Source organism: Apodemus sylvaticus, chromosome 17, assembly GCF_947179515.1.
Source record: "Apodemus sylvaticus chromosome 17, mApoSyl1.1, whole genome shotgun sequence".
NCBI lineage: Eukaryota > Metazoa > Chordata > Mammalia > Rodentia > Muridae > Apodemus > Apodemus sylvaticus.
Window position 1 is genome coordinate 50,649,588 of NC_067488.1, and position 16,851 is coordinate 50,666,438.

The window sequence follows — 16,851 nt, forward strand, 5'->3', positions numbered from 1 at the left end:
GATAGCTCACAATCATCCGTAATGAGATCTGACTCCTTCTTCTGGAGTGTCTGAAGACAACTACAGTGTACTCACATATAATAAATAAGCATAAATAAATAAGTAAAATAAATAAATAAATAAATAAATAAATAAATAAATGGCAAAGCACACTACATGGCCCAGAGGAGCCCTAAGTACATCTGAACTATTTTCTTTTTCTTTTCTTTTTTCTTTCCTTTTTTCTTTTTTCTTTCTTTCTTTCTTTCTTTCTTTCTTTCTTTCTTTCTTTTTTTTTGTTTTTCGAGACAGGGTTTCTCTGTATAGCACTGGCTTTCCTGGAACTCACTCTGTAGACTAGGCTGGCTTCAAACTCAGAAATCCGCCTGCCTCTGCCCCCTGAGTGCTGGGATTACAGGCATGTGTGTCACCTCTGCCCGGCTATCTGAACTATTCTCATTAGGTTTTTTTTTAACTTGTTACCATGCCTCTCTATACTTTACCTTTATTCCAGTGTGTGTCTTTGAGGTTTTTTTTTTAAATGACTTTTGTTTATGTGTATGGTGCATGTGTGTCTACGTGAGAACATGCCACATGTGTGCAGGTGTGTTGGAGCCCGGAGCTGGGGTGGCAGGCAGTTATGACTCGCCATATGTGGGAGCCAACCCACGCAGGCTCCTTGGAAAAACAGCGTAACTACCGAGCACTGGTTTGTTTGTTTTGTTTTTTTTTGAAGACACAAGGGTCTCCTCAAATTCACGCAATCCTTGGCCTCCTCGGTGCTGGGATTACAGGTATGCCCTGTCATGTCTAGTTTTCTTTTTAATTGTTTACATTTGTTATTTATTTTTATTTCATGTTTCATTGATGTGTTGCTTGAATTTATGTCTGTGTGAGGATGCTAGATCCCATGGAACTGGAGTTGCAGACAGTCAGAAGCTGCCCTGTGCGTGCTGAGAATTGAACCTGGGTCCTCTGGAAGAGCAGCCAGCGCTCTTAACCTCTGAGCCATCTCTCCAGCTCCTGTCATGTCTGTTTTGTTGTTTGTTTGTTTGTTTGTTCTTGAGACGGGGCTTCTCTAGGTAGCCCAGGCTAGACTCAGACTTGAAATCTATCAGCTTCACCCTCCTGAGGGCTGGGACCTATTGGTCTGTGCCAGCACAAAGGGCACCTCCTCGTGACTCAGTGGTACTAGTGTGACACCTGGAGAAGATGCCTCTAAGCTGAGGCTGAGGAAGAGGGACAGGGAGGAGGCAGAGAAGCCTGGCCCTGAGCTCACAGACAGCTGAGCCTTAGCTGTCCTCTTGGGGAGGACTGGAGTCCTAAGGAATTTGCTTGTTTTTTGTTTGTTTGTTTTTTGGATTTGTTTTTTTTTTCTCTGTGTAGCCCTGGCTGTCCTGGAATTCACTCTGTAAACCAGGCTGGCCTCGAACCCAGAAATCTGCCTGCCTCTGCCTCCCAAGTGTTGGGATTTCAGGTGTGCACCACCCCCACGGCTGCCTGAGGTCTTAAGAGTTAAATCCAGTACTGTCTGAAGAGACCTAGGCTGCTTGGACTGAATCTGCTGAGTCTGACCTCACTTCTAAAAGCCTCCCAGACACACAGACACAGACACACACACACCTGTGTATGTGCATGTGTGCGTTCATGTGTGTATACATGTGTGTGTGTGTAAGAAAGACACACACACAGAGACACTCATTATTCATTTAGAGTTCTCTTCCCCTGGATTTGGTAGCCCCTCCCAAAGACCTAATGTGTGCCAAAGAGACATCTTCGCATGGAGATCTCAGATGCTCTGAGGAGACAGTGCTGAGCACAGCTGCTGGCGCTGGCTGTGGAGACTCCAGGGGGAATGGAATGTCTGGGAGTCCCCAGGAACCTGGCTTGTTCCCAGAGGGTCTCCTCTGTTCTCCAGCCTCCCTTCTCCAGAACACATCCTCCCACCCCGCAGGCCCTCCCGTGGGGCATAAACACTCCCCCCACCCCACCCCATTTGTTCCCCAGTCACCAAGAGTGCACACTGTCTCTAGCTCTTCCTGCCCTGCATTCCCCAGCAGCTACCCTCCTGACCTGGTAGAGCAAATTATACCTTGGCCCAGCAATAAAAGCCACTTTCCAAAACAAGAAGCAGTAACGCTCTAAGTGACGCAGCTTAGACACTCACCCAGCACCTGCCTGGCTCAGGAGGTGGTGTCTGGGCCACAGAAGAGAAGGCTTAGTGTCCCTTTAAGCTAGGAGTACAAATTCCCATCCCAGTCCCTCCCTCCAGCACATCCTGACGTCAGCAGGAGGGCGTGTGTGAGTGAGTGAGTGAGGGGCCGAGGTGCCTCCTGCACACCACACACACACACACACACACACACACACACACGCCACGGAGAGTGCATCATCCAGACGTGACCCTTGCCAGCCAGCTCCACGGTCCAGAGAGATCGGGTGCTGCCCACTCCAGGAGACACTGCCTGGACCCCGCTGCCACGGCGAGGTAAGGGACCTGGAGGAAGCCGATGATGGAAACTGGCAGACGGAGGGACCGAGGGCGGATGGTGCCAAGAAAGGATGTGTGGGGTGAGGCTGGAAAGGTCGCGGAGCTGCATCAGCCAGGCCAGCTCTGCTAAGAGGATGCTGGGCATGTAGAGGAGCCCACCGCCCTTCCCTTCTCTCTCCTTGACCCTCCAGAGAAGCTGAGGCAGAGTGGCTCCCGCGCGCGACCGCGAGCGTCTGAATGTGTGTGAATGTCTGTGTCTGGGACTCGCGTCTGGCTTGAGAAGCAGGTAACAGCAGCTTCCTGCCAAGCCGCAGCCTCCGGTCTGGGAACTGGGTGAGGGAAAGCCCGTGACTCCTTCCAGACCCTAAAAAGGCCAGTCCGGGGCACCGCTGGTTTTTGCCCCTGGAATCTGCATTGAGGCCAGGGCAGAGGGGAGGAACCGCCTGGGGCAGGCAGGGGGACCCAGAGCAGCTGTCTTCCCCTCACTCTGTTTTTCCCTAGTGTGGCAGAGATAAATGTGTCAACTGGCTGGAGGGATGGACGGCTCCGCTTATTTCTGCCTTTATGCCAGCCCACCGAGTCTTAGCTCTCCCCAGCATGCCGGATTAGCTCTGCCCTCCTCCTTCGCTTGGGTGCAGCCTACTGTAGGACAGGGGGTGACAGACAGCTGCTGGGCACCTCTTGCTGTGGGATGCAGGGACTCAGGTTGGCCTTGGCTGGCGTCAAGACCCTGAGTGAGTGGTCTGACCCTGGCACCAGGAGACTGAATGGAGATAAGGGGCCATGCTGGCACCCACAAGGAGACAGCAGGTTCCTGCCAGGCTGCCAGGCTGCAGGCGCTTCTCAGGACTGAGAACAATAATAAATCCAGAGTGTGAACTGCTGCATCCGCTGGGGCTGGGGGAGGGGAGGACGTGTGCCTGGTGGGAGGTGGGCACCCTCTCTGACAGCCTGGCACTGGCTGGCTTAGATGCCATCCAGTCAGGGCCTTTCCCTGGGAAGGATGGGAGTGGGGGTGGGGTGGGGTGGAGGGTGGGAGTAGGGATGGGGAGAGCTCTTTCCCAAAGCCCACTCCATCCCAGAGCGAATGCCCAGGTCCTGCGTGTCTCCTCCCATCTTTACCCCACAGTGCATTTTCCCGAAACATCTGTGGCCCATCCTTGTCTCTCTGGCCCCACCTTAACCCAACTAGTGCAGACAGAAGCTAGCGGCAAAGGGTCCCAGGAGAACATGCCAAGTTGTCTCAGGCCTGGAGACAGACGGCTGGACAAGGGTTGAAGATGCTCTTATTGGCCAGGGAGGGGGCTCCCTAGTGGCCCTCAAGGATCTACAGGGATGGATAAATGGGGGAACGGGGATATTCGCCAGCCCATCCCAAGGCAGAGTGTCCCCCCCACCCCGTGCCCTCTGTCCCCCCACCTTGTGCAGGTGATACCCAGCAGAGGGCGCTCTTGGACTAATTGAGCCAGGCACAATCAGTAGTCACAAGCCTGGTGTCCAGGAGCCAGAGTCTTGTGCACAGGCAGCTTGGGGGAGTAAAACCCAGGTGGGGCTGCCCCAGAAATGACAGTCACCAGGCGGTGGGGGTGTGTGATGGGGAGGTCACTTAACAGCCTGGGAAGCCCAGGGACTTTGAGACCACACCAAACATTGTCACTCTGCCACTGTGTGTGACTTTGGCTAGTGTGATCCTCCCTCCAGAGGACCCAGAATGGGAAGGTGACTTGTTTAAGCTCACATGGTCAGGCAGAGGTGGAGCTTGTGAACTGGGGTCCTCATGCTATCCTGGCTTTCCCTTCCCCCACTAACGCCAGAAAAGCCTGAGGCCTTAAGAATCAGAGCCTCAGGGCTGCCTGGGCTTGTGAGCAGGAGGAGACTAAAGAACCACTTAAATAATTAATCTTTAGTATTGTCTGGGACACCACACACACACACACACACACACACACACACACACGGTGCAGGGAGAGGAATCAGCTTTAATTAGGTCACCTCCCGCTGCAGGGGCAGCTGATGTATATCCTAAGGAGTGGCTGGGAACCTGGGGGGGGGGGGAGGAATCGGGCAGGTGCCACTTCTGTCTGGTGGTCCCAAGGGTTGCTGTCACCTCCCCAGGACCCAGCATGGACAAGCCCGAGACATCTGGCTCTTCTACCACCTTCCTCGTGGTCCCTGCCTTTCTATTTTTAAGCTGTACCCATTCCTCCCTAGTGGCACCCCCCTAATGGGGACGTGGAGCTGGAACACTTTTATTGGGGGTGTTGTTTTTAAGCTTCACAGGGCTGGTGAGTAATTCACCCAAGGTCATGGTCTGAGTCAGCACAACACCAGAAATAGAACCCCAAATCCTGGCTCCCCAGTTCTTCTACCCCTTTGTACATCCTTCTCCAGGGGAAGCCGGGAGTGGGAGGTTTTGTACAGAGAACTGAGGGTTTTCTCTCCTTGCCTTGGCTACATAGCCCTCTAGGGCTCAAGAGGGCTGCCAGGCCAGGTGGGTGACCTCAGTGAGTCTCTTCACACACACACACACACACACACACACCAGCCTCAGTTTACTCTTCTGAAGAATGGGTAGGTTGGTTATAATTACTGTTTAGGGTTCTTATGAGGCACAAATGGAACTAGAGCCTAACAGGTGGTTAAGCTGATGGCAGACTTGCCAAATGAGGACTGGCCAGCCAGTCTCATAATCCACAGCAGACAGGCACCTTGTAAGTCCAAGACTATCCGTCTTCCCTGTGTATACTGCTCCAGTGTTTGCCACTCCGTTTGTTCTGGCTTTGTGTGTGTGTGTTGATTTTGAAGGACGGGGTTGGGAATCACCCCACGAGGGTATTTTGATAACCTCAGAGGTGAGTTGGACTGCCTGGCTTTCCTCCATCATCAGGACCCTGGTGATGCATGCGTCTAGGGATATAGGTGAAGTCCAGACGGCGACTTTCCGAGGTCACTGTGCTGCTTTCACTGAGGCGCCCACATTTAAAGGGGTTCTCATCGTCAAGACAGTCACTTGGAAACCTTTCCCCCTTTTTTCTTGTCTTTTGCTTTGTTTTGTTGCTTTTGTTTTTGGAGACAGGGTCTCTCTGTGTAGCCCTGGCTGTCCAAGAACTCACTCTGTAGACCAGGCTGGCCTTGAGCTCACCGAGATCTGCCTGCCTCTGCCTCCTGAGTGGTGGGATTAAAGGCATGTACCACCACCACCCAGGTATACCCCATTTTTTTTTTTAGGAGGGAGGATCTGAGAATTGGAGCCAAGTCCCAGCTGGCTCTGGTCACCTATTGCCAGGGCTGACTCACTGTCCTGAGTGCATGGTCCTGTGACACTGTATCACACCTTGGGTTATCTCCAAACAGTTTGGCGTTTTGGCTTTGCCTGACTCTACCACTGTCTGTTGGTTTGGCTTTCATGCAGGGAAGGGTGAGCTTGGTTGGTAAGCCAGAGCCATTGTGTCACCAAGGACATGTCTGTGGCTCATGTTCTAGGTCCCACATTGCTGTGCTAGTATGAGGGAGGGCCTGCGTGTTATCTCCAGTACCATATAAACAGGGTGTGGTGGCGATCCTCACCTATAATCCAGCATTCAGGCAGCAGAGGCAGGAGCTTAGGAGTTTTAAGGCTACAATTGGCTACTTGAAACCTGCCTCCATCTCCTGCCCACACCCCCAGTAAATAAACAAATGTAAAACAAAAGCAAGAAACCCGAAAGGCACTGGCAGCCAAACAAGGACAGCCTTGGTCCTGTCTGTTCTTCCCCACATCAATATTCTGGAAACAGGGTCTGAGCTGGAGCCTTGCTCTATATTTTCCAGTTCTCATCTCCCTGGGCTCTCTAGGTGTTTCATAGCCTTTCCAGCTCTGGTCCCTCTGTGGTCCTAGAGAGAGTCACATCCTGTCCAAGAAATAATAGCAACCGGGGACATCGTTATTGTGGGTCTAGCCTGCAATCCCAGTTCTCAGAGGTCAGAAGCTCATCCTTGACCATAAGGCTTCACGTTTGGGAGCTGGAGCAATGGCTCATCCATTAAACGCACTTGCTGAGCTGGGCGGGGGTGGCGCACGCCTGTAATCCCAGCACTTGGGAGGCAGAGGCAGGTGGATTTCTGAGTTCAAGACCAGCCTGGTCTACAGAGTGAGCTCCAGGACAGCCAGTGCTATACAGAGAAACCCTGTCTCGGAAAAAAAAAAAAAAAAAAAAACAAATTCAAAAAAAAAGCACTTGCTTCTCTTGCGGAAGACTAGAGTCTGGCTCAGAGCACACACATCATTAGGTGGTTTACAATCACCAGTTTTTCTAGCTCCAGGGGAAATCTCATGCCCTCTTCTGGCCACTGTGGGTACTACACACATGTGTGCATATTAACATGTTCACACTAAATGAATAGATAAGTAAATTAAAGTTAAATACTGTATTTTTAGTTAGTTTTGTTTTTTCAAGACTTGGTTTCTCTGTGTAGCCCTGCCTGTTCTGGAACTGGGTCTGTAGACCAGGCTAGTCTAAAACGCAAAGGCAAGCGCCACCAATGCCCAGCTCAAAAAAAATTAAAACCTTAAGAGAACAAATTCAAACCTAGTTTAAGGTCAGCTTGGACTACATTTGGACTATATAAAACATTGTCTCAAAAGGAAAGGGGAGGGCTGAAGAGATAGCTCTGTGGTTCAGAGCACTGACTGCTCTACCAGAGGTCCTGGGTTCAAATCCCAGCAACCACATGGTGGCTCACAACCATCTGTAATGAGATCTGATGCCCTCTTCTGGTGTGTCTGAAGACAGAGTGTACTTACATACAATAAACAAATAAATCTTAAATAAAATAAAAAAAAAATGTAACAGCAGCCAGCCATTGCGGAGTAGGCCTATAATTCCAGGATGTGGGAGGCTGAGACAGAGGAATTACAAATTCTAGTCCAGTTTGGGTTGCATAGGACGTTTTTATTTATTTATTTAAGATGTATTTATTTATTATATGTAAGTACACTGTAGCTTTCTTCAGACACACCAGAAGAGGGGGTGAGATCCCATTATAGATGGTTGTGAGCCACCATGTGGTTGCTGAGATTTGAACTCAGGACCTTCAGAAGAGCAGTCAGTGCTCTTAACCGCTGGAGCCCCCTACATAGGAAGTTTGAGGACAACTTTTACAGTGAGACTCTGACCCTCCCCCAATTCCAAATAAAAAGCCACAAGGGGCCTGAGGAGGTCCCTCGGTGAGGATATAGGGCCAGTCTGAGGCGGTCCCTCGGTGAGGATATAGGGCCAGGGCTCTGCCAGCACGGGGCCTGAGCAGCATTCATCCCCCACACCCTGAAACAGCCAGGCCCACCAGATCCTCTGCAACCCAGCCCTGGAGGGTGGAGGCAGGGGGATCCCTGAAGTTCACAGGTCAGCCAGGCTAGCCTTTCTGTGAGCTCTGGGATGAGAGCGCAGACTCTCTGTTTTGAAGAATAAAGTGGAGAACGAGACTTCAACATGAGCCCTTGGCCTCTATACCTGAGCATGCGTGCGCACGCATGAACACACACACACACACACTCATATGCAACAAAACAAAACAAAAAAACAAAAATGTCTGCGTCAATACCAGCCAGCGCAGATCCGGACGCCTCCTGACCTACCACTTCGAAGCCTCGGGCTGTCCTGCTGAGAGTCTGCCTAAGACATTGTACCCCTGATTGATTTAACCAGAGCCTCCTTCTCCCTCTCCCCTCCCCTCCCCCTTCTTATTTCTGTCGGTACAGTAGGGTAACAACACTAACCCTGAAGGGACGCTGCAGGAATTAAGCCCCGAAGAAGGAGCTGTGGGGCAGGGATGCAGCCAGAGCAGAGGGGCAGTCGGTCAAGGAGGGAGGAGAATAGAGGGGACCGGCCCACTCGGGAACCGGTCCTGCGTGTAAGGAGCTGACTGCCGGGGTGCAGCACCGGCCGGGCTCTGTCCCACGCACCCGCTTCCACCCTCAGTGAACCCTTGAGGAAGGAGGGCGTCTTGTCCCCATTCAGCACCCTAGCTGGGGAGTTGAGGCCAGGCCCGCTGGAGACACTTCTGGATGTAGAAGCCGCCCCTAGCCAGCCCTGCCCTTCCGACCTAGGAGAGCCCAGGGAAGGCCTGCTCCTTCTGTGTTCCCGAGGCTCGCCCCTGCCGGAGTCACTCCAGAGCTCACCCGGGTGGCGGCGTGACCTCTTCCCGCTAGCAGCTTAGCTAGATGCCCGCCCCTCCCCCTCCCCTTCTCCCTTCCCCTCTCCCGTCCCCGCCCCCAGCCACTATCACCTGGCTGGTGGAGCTGCCCTGCGTCTCCTTGGTAACCACTGTGGCTCCTCCCCTCCCACCCTCTTGGCTCCTCTAAGCCTTCGGAGACCGCAGGGAGGAGCTTTAATGGCTCTGGGTTACAGGGAAGGAAGAAGCCCCGGACCTAGGGACTAGAACCAGAGCTTCCCAGGCCGGGTCACCCCTGGGACTTTGGTGCCTGCCTTATCTTTGGCAACAGTTTTATTGAGATGCAAGCCACATATGCAGTTCATTTGTTTGGGATTCCTGGCGGAGCTCCGCGGTAGAGAGCTTGCCTAGCTGGCACCAGGAATAAAAAAAAATCACTGTTCGTCCTGCTCCTCCCCTTACTCCCTTCCTTCCTTTTCCTTCCTTCCTTTTTTAAGATTTACTCATTTATGTATATGAGTACACTGTAGCTGTCTTCAGACACACCAGAAGAGGACATCGGATCTCATTACAGATGGTTGTGAGCCACCGTGGTTTCTGGGAATTGAACTCAGGACCTCTGGAAGAGCAGTCAGTGCTCTTAACCACTGAGCCATCTCTCCAGGCCCCTTCCTTCCTTCCTTTATTATTATTATTATTATTATTATTTTAAGGTTTGAGTTTTGTTTGAGACAGCATTCTTTCTCTGAAGCCCAGACTGGCCTTGAACGTGCAATCTCCTGGAATTTCTGTCTCAGCTTCAGGAGTGCTAGGGTTACAGGCGAGTTGCCACACTCACCTGAAGCATCTGATTGGGTGGTTCTCCTAAGGGACCCAGAGTATGGGATGGGAAAGCGTTTCCTAAGCAATCCTGAGGCCTTGGTTAGATGGGAGAGCACTGCAGCAGGGCGGGTGGTAGAGCCCTGGCATGGGCAAGGCCCCAGGTTCAATTTAGAGTACTGGGAAGGGAGAGAGAGGCGGTAAAGCCTCCTCGGGGGTATGGGAAGATTCCCCCCCCCCAAAAAAAAAAGAAAAAAAAAAAAGAAAAGAGCCAGGCAGTGATGACACCTTTTAAAAAAAGGAATCGGGGTTAGTTATTATTATAAGTCCACTGTGAATGTCTTCAGACACCCAGAAGAAGGCATCAGATCCCATTACAGATGGTTGTGAGCCACCATGTGGTTGCTGGGACTTGAACTCAGGACCTCTGGTAGAGCAGTCAGTGCTCTTAACCACTGAACCATCTCTCCAGCCCTGATGACACACACCTTTAACCAGCACTAGCGAGGCAGAGACAGGCACATCTCTGAGTCTGAGGCCAGCCTGGTCTACAGAACCAACTCCAGGACAGCTAGGGCCACAGGATGAAACCATGTCTCTGCAAACTAAACCAAACCAAACCAAACCAAACCAACAACAGCAAAATGGGCATGGTGGCACCCATCTTTGATCCCAGTAGTCTGGAAGCAGAGGCAGAAGGATCTCTGTGAGTTAGAAACCAACCTGATTTACACAAAGAATTCTAGGGCTGCCAAGGCTATGTAGTGAGATGCTGTTAAAAAGGAGGGGAAGGGGCCGAGGAGGGAGGGAAACAGCGGCTCAGTGATGGCTGAGTCCACAGCTTTAGAAACAAATGCAGAAAATACATGTTCTAGATGAGGCAGTGAAGGAGAAAGGATGTGGGAAGTGGGGACTGTCCCCTGCTCTTTTGTGACTGGGGATTAAGGAAGCACAGTCCTATTACAGGCTCAGCCAAGCTTCAGAACAACCTGTGAGAGGAGGAGGCAGGGTGTGCCCATCCCATTGCACAGATGAGGAAACTGAGGCCAGCTAAAATGCTACCCAGGGTCAGCAGCTAGTAGTAGCAGAACTGAGGGTCTCCTGGTTCTGAGATCCCACCCCAAGTCTTCTAGGCCACCTGCCTCTCCCAGTTCCTATAGCGATCTCTTAGGCTCTGGGACTCCACAGTTCTTCAGGAAGGGGGCATAGGGCATGACAGGAAAGTGACAATCTTTTCCTTAGAAGAGGCACATTTTCCCAAGGTCCTAAAGTATACAAAAGTATACAATGGAAGACAATGAAATTACTTACAATTTAAAAAAAGAAGAAGAAGAAGAAGAAGAAGAAGAAGAAGAAGAAGAAGAAGAAGAAGAAGAAGAAGAAGAAGCAGCAGCCCTGGGCTGGAGAGATGGCTCAGTGGTTAAGAGCACTGACTGCTCTTCCGAAGATCCTGAGTTCAAATCCTGACAACCACACGGTGGTTCACAACCATCGGTGATGAGACCTGATGCCCTCTTCTGGGGACAGTACAGTACAGTTTCTATGGAGTCAGCGGCCTGGAGCAAGCAAGGCCAGAGAGAGAAGAAAAAGTGTCTGAAGACAGCTACCGTGTACTTACATATAATACATTATAATAAATGAATCTTAAAAAAAAGAAGAAGAAGTAGAAGCACTAGCCAGAGCAATGAGGTTGGTATCTGTGGATACTCATGGGCACAAGCTGTCTCTCAACCCTTATCAGATAGATACTACCTCCCTAGGGAATTGCCAGTCTCTTGTGGGATCTCGGCTGTTCATCTACCTCCACCCCACCTGCTTGGTGGGGCTAGCCCCCGGGCTCTGAGTGTGCTAAGTGAGTGCTCTCCCACTGAGCCGTCCCCAGCCCTTCAACCTCATTCTGAGAGGCAGAAACTGGGTTAATGAAAAATAGAACGTGCACACATTCCCAAGAGCTCCCGTGTGCTTACTGCTCCTGTTTTGGGGCATTTTGCATGATGGCATCTGGGCCTCAGGGCAAACTTCCTATAAAATAAGAACCACAAACACTATACCCATAGTGCAGAGCTGGGAATGACACCAAAGGTCGAGAAAGGATACAGCGCAGTCAGCCAGTAGATGCCGCACGTCTGCTGGGAGGTCGCCAAACTGTAGGTAAGAATTCTGAAGCTGCGCTGTCTTGGCATCCACTCGTCCTGCTTCCAGAGCCCTGGGTTATAGAAATAAACAGCAAGCTGGAAGAACTTAGGGATTCTAAAGCAGGCCCTGTTTTGTCATGTGACCAGGCCTCAAACTTCCTCTGGAATCCAGGATAATCTTGAACTTCCGGTTCTTCTCCCTCTACCTCTGGAGAGCTGGGATTATTAAAGGCCTCACTGTGCAGTCTGCTTTGCGTGTGTGTGTGTGTGTGTGTGTGTGTGTGAGAGAGAGAGAGAGAGAGAGAGAGAGAGGGAGGGAGACAGACAGACAGATAGAGAGAGAGAAAGAGAGAAAGAGTGTGTGTTTTCTTTTTTCTCTTTTGCTTTGTTGTGTTACAGGGTCTCTGTGTATAGCCTTGGCTGTCTTAGGACAAGCTCTGTAGATCAGGCTGGCCTTGACCTCTGCCTCTCAAGCACTGTGATCAAAGGTGTATGCCACCACACCGGGCTCGTGCCTGGTTTTATGTGGCATTGGCTACGCAAACAAACATTCCGCCATGTCCACAGTCCCTTGTTTTGGGGCCAGGGATCATACATGCTAACTACATGATTAGCTTGTTTTTCAGGTGAGGATGCCGAGGCAGGGTGGGACCCTGAGTGTCTTCAGCTGGCTTCAAACTGTCCTTTCAATTCGTGTCCCATATCTGAAGCTGTCCCCTGGCTGGGGTTAACTGGGTTTGTTCTCTTCTCTTATAGACGGAGTCCATAGCTGGTGAGGCCAGTGAGCAGGGCGAGGCCAGGCCCTGCCCAAAAGGACCCCAGAGTCCTTCGCCGGCCCCCGTGCTCCAGAGCCCACCAGGCTCTCCTGCTGGCTCCACCATGACATCAGAGTCTACGTCACCTCCAGTGGTGCCGCCTCTCCACTCCCCCAAGTCCCCCGTCTGGCCCACGTTCCCCTTCCACAGGGAGGGTAGCAGGATCTGGGAACGTGGCGGTGGCATCGCTCCCCGGGACCTGCCCAGCCCTCTGCCCACCAAACGGACCAGGACATACTCAGCGTGAGTCCCTTCCCCTCCCCTAGGTCCCAGCCTGCCCGTCCTCCCAGGAAGCTGTGCGGCCTTCCAGTGACATCCGTGCTCCTTCACTCATTCCTTCAACCCACAAAAGCTCACTGTCTGATAGGCACCGCGGCCATTTGTCCCTGGCTTTGACGCTTACTGAGCTCCTGACTGGGGCTTCAAGATGAATGAGGCAAGTCTACAATTTGCAGGTGTTCTGAATACTCGGGAAGGACAGTCCAGGGCGCAGTAAATTAGGACATTGTCTTAGTCGGGGTTTCTAGTCCTGCACAAACACCATGACCAAGAAGCAAGTTGGGAAGGAAAGGGTTTATTCAGCTTATAGTTCCACACTGCTGTTCATCATCGAAGGAAGTCAGGACTGGAACTCAAGCAGGTCAGGAAGCAGGAGCTGATGCAGAGGCCATGGAGAGATGGTTCTTACTGGCTTGCTTCCCCTGGCTTGCTCAGCCTGCTCTCTTATAGAACCCAAGAATACCAACCCAGGGATGGTACCACCCTCAAGGGGCCCTCCCCCTTGATCACTAACTGAGAAAATGTCCCAGAGCTGGATCTCATGGAGGTACTTCTCCAGCTGAAACTCCTTTCTCTGTGATAACTCCAGCCTGTGTCAAGTTGTTATAGACATCCTACCTGAGTCTGAAGATGAGGGGAATGGAGAGCGAGCGGTTAAAAGCACTGACTGCTCTTCCAGAGGTCCTGAGTTCAATTCCCAGCAACCATGTGGTTGTTCACAACCATCTATAATGCGATCCCATTCTGTCTTCTGGTTTGTCTGAAGACAGCTACAGTATACTTGTATAAAATAAATAAATATTTAAAAAAAAAAAAGATGCACCAGAGGAAGAAGGGGTTTGGAGCCCAGAGATAGTAAGATCATCTTAAAATAATAAAAGGAGTGAACAGCAGAGTTAACCTTTAAGGAAGGCTGGTGGACTGCCAGGGACCATCCTTGGGCCTCTGGGGAGGTACCTGAGTGAGGCTAGATGGGAGCCAAAAGGTCTTACATTTATTGTTATTTTTTTTTAAAGGACTTATTGACTTTTTTTTTTTTTTTTTTTTTTTTTTGGTTTTTCGAAACAGGGTTTCTCTGTGTAGCCCTGGCTGTCCTTTGTCCTGGAACTCACTCTGTAGACCAGGCTGGCCTCGAACTCAGAAATCCACCTGCCTTTGCCTCCCAAGTGCTGGGATTAAAGGCATATACCACCACTTCCTCGTATTACTGATTTTTTTTTGTTTGTTTGTTTTTTGTTTTTGTTTTTTTGAGACAGGGTTTCTCTGTGTAGCCCTGGCTGTCCTGGAACTCACTTGGTAGACCAGGCTGGCCTCGAACTCAGAAATCTGCCTGCCTCTGCCTCCCAGAGTGCTGGTATTACAGGCGTGCGCCACCACCGCCCGGCCCAACATTTTTTAAAAATAGATTTATTTATTCATTATATGTAAGTACACTGTAGCTGTCTTCAGACACTCCAGAAGAGGGAGTCAGATCTTGTTATAAATGGTTGTGAGCCACCATATGGTTGCTGGGATTTTAACTCAGGACCTTTGGAAAAGCAAGTCTTACATTTATTGTTATTGTTGATTTTGTGTGTGTGTGTGTGTGTGTGTGTGTGTGTGTGTAGGTCAGGAGACAACTTCTGAGGACTGAGTTCTAAGGCTCAAGCTCAAGTGTCCAGGCTTGGCAACAAGTGCTTTTTTTTTATGCCCTGAGCCAGCTCATCACCTGTGTTTTATTGAGATAGCTCTCTGCAATGTAGCCCAGGCTGACTCTGAGCTGGTGGTGATTCTGCTGGGGTTTGCAGGCTCGTGCCACTGTGCCTGGCTTCACGGTTCCTGTCACTGTTCCTACTCTGGATAGCAAGTGTACAACGAGCTGTGTCTGAGCCAAGGCTGCAGCAGATAGTTCATAGAGGAAATAGTTCATGGGGCTGGTGGCCTGTGGTGCTAGGAGCTGCCATGGGAGAGGGCGAGAGGCCTCTGGGTTTTTGTTCTGGTTCTTGGTGCAGAGGAAGGAGCCTGACATGGCCAGCAAGCCGCCCACCACTGAGCTCCACTACCTAGCTCCACTCAGAAGTCTTCCAAGTGGAACCCATTTAAGCTAAACATCTGGATGGAGGGTGCTATTTAGGGGGACACTGACAAGGAGCCAGAAGATACCTTTGTCCCACGCTGAGAGACACTGGGCAGACACTGTTCCTCTCTGGGTCCCACTCTTTGTTATCCATCCAAGGGCAGTGCTGGGGGCCTGGCAATGGCTCTGGAGGCCACAGCTCCAATCCCTCTTCCCTGTCCCCAGGACAGCTCGAGCCTCGGCCGGCCCAGTGTTCAAGGGCGTCTGTAAGCAGTTCTCACGCTCCCAGGGCCACGGCTTCATCACGCCTGAGAATGGCTCCGAAGACATCTTCGTGCATGTTTCTGAGTGAGTCCCCTCTCCTTCCGTTTCTGGCCAGGCCCTGCCCGGTGTCCAGTTTCCCTTGGCTCTCCCCTAGCTGCTGAGGTGTGTTCCTACAGACTATCCCTATCGAGGGGTGAGCTAGGGCAGGCAGGGTCCAGCTGCGAGCCCCCAGGACCCTGAGAATCACTGCTGAGGCTCCGGGGCTCTATGCTAAGGCTTCAGGAGGCCTGAGAAAGTCAGACCCGCTTCTCTGTCCCCTCAGAGGGAAGAACTATCCAGATCCCCTTTTCGTGGCCTAGAGAACTACAGCTGAGCAGAGAGCTGGCTGAGGGACTCTGGTCTAGCGCCGCGATGCTGGGAGCTTGCTACCTGGTCTGATGTCAGACTGATCCTTCCCCTTCTGTCCACCAGCATCGAGGGGGAGTACGTTCCCGTGGAAGGAGATGAGGTGACCTACAAGATGTGTCCCATCCCACCCAAGAATCAGAAGTTCCAGGCTGTGGAGGTGGTGCTCACCCAGCTGGCTCCCCATACCCCCCACGAGACATGGTCTGGCCAGGTTGTGGGATCCTAGGCAGGCGGGGGTGTCCCCATGAGGAGGCAGGCAGCAGTCAGTCTGTGCCCCCGCTGTGCTGCTGACCAGCCCTGGTGTGCTTGTCTGTCTGTCGTCTGTGCTTGTGGCTGTGAATGTGTGCTTCCACCTGTGACCCATGACCTGTATGATCCGGCCTAGGGTTGGATGGAGTGCGGCTGCCAGCCCCGCCTTGGCCCGTCTCTCCTTCCTCCCAACTCTGCCACGTCAACACACCTTCTCACCCTCCTGCCCACTATCTATATACTGAGTCTCTGTGGATCTGCGTCATGTTCTTGAGAACCCAGGGGGACCCCCTCTCCCTGAGCCTGTTCCTCCTCACTGCTGTCTCCAGCATCCAGGCTCGGCTGCTTTGTTCCTGTGCTGGACCTGGGCATCGACCACAGGCTGGACCCTTCCTCTCAGAAGCCAGGCCTCTGAGTGCTTTGTAGGGGCCTCCTTTAGGGAGGAAGAGGGCAAGACATGGAGGTTCATGGCCAGTCCTAGTTCATCTTTCTGTGCTCACCCGTTTGGTGCCCTGAAGAGAACATGGCTGCAAGCAGGAGGGGACTTGAGCGCTCCTGTTGTGCAGGCCGGTCCTCTCTCCTCAGCGGGTAGATGTTCTTTGAACCCCACAGAGCTAAGATCCCTCCTGAACTGGGGAAGCCAGGCTCACTCACTCCCTGAGGTGAGGTGGGGACATGGTTTCCTCTAGCCTGCTTGGACAGAACCATCTTTTCTACCCGGGATGCACAAACCCTGTGGATGCTCTGCCCAGTGCTGGCCACGACAGCAGCTGAGTATGGACCGACATGTCACCTCAGGCAAGGCCAGGTCCAGGCACCCAAAGGAATGGTCCTTGGCCAGGGCGACCACTGGCTTTGCCCCACACCCCCATTAGACCCTCTTCCCAGAGCCATGCAATGGCTCTTATAAGTCCCTGACAGGTCAGCAGCTGAGGTGGCTCTTCTCTTGTTCGTTCATCCCAAAGTATGACTGTCCCTCTTACCTGGAGTCCCTTTGGAGCTAAGATGTGTCCCTTCTAGAGAGCCCATTACTTAACCAGAGGACAAGCGAGGTCACAGGCTCAGGAAGGGAGGGCCTGACACAATAGTCACCGTTATGAGACCCAGTCCAGAAGTAAATGTGAGCGGATAGCCAGGACGAAAGGGTCAGTGGTTGTCTAGGTGGCCTTGTAGGCGTTCCAGGACCACAGGGTAGTCCTTCAGGGC

The 16,851-nt window shown here is 52.0% G+C and overlaps 1 protein-coding gene across 1 annotated transcript in view; it reads left to right on the forward strand.

Annotated features, from left to right (window-relative positions):
* The window catches only part of Csdc2 (cold shock domain containing C2), a 24,193-nt gene extending 8,523 nt beyond the window's left edge, over nt 1-15,670 (forward strand). The window contains exons 2-5 of the mRNA XM_052160357.1: nt 2,351-2,467; nt 12,331-12,632; nt 14,950-15,072; nt 15,460-15,670. Coding sequence (XP_052016317.1) covers nt 2,351-2,467; nt 12,331-12,632; nt 14,950-15,072; nt 15,460-15,622 — 705 coding nt within the window. The 3' untranslated portion in view covers nt 15,623-15,670. The remainder of the gene's footprint in view (nt 1-2,350; nt 2,468-12,330; nt 12,633-14,949; nt 15,073-15,459) is intronic.
* The last annotated feature ends 1,181 nt before the right edge of the window (nt 15,671-16,851 follow it).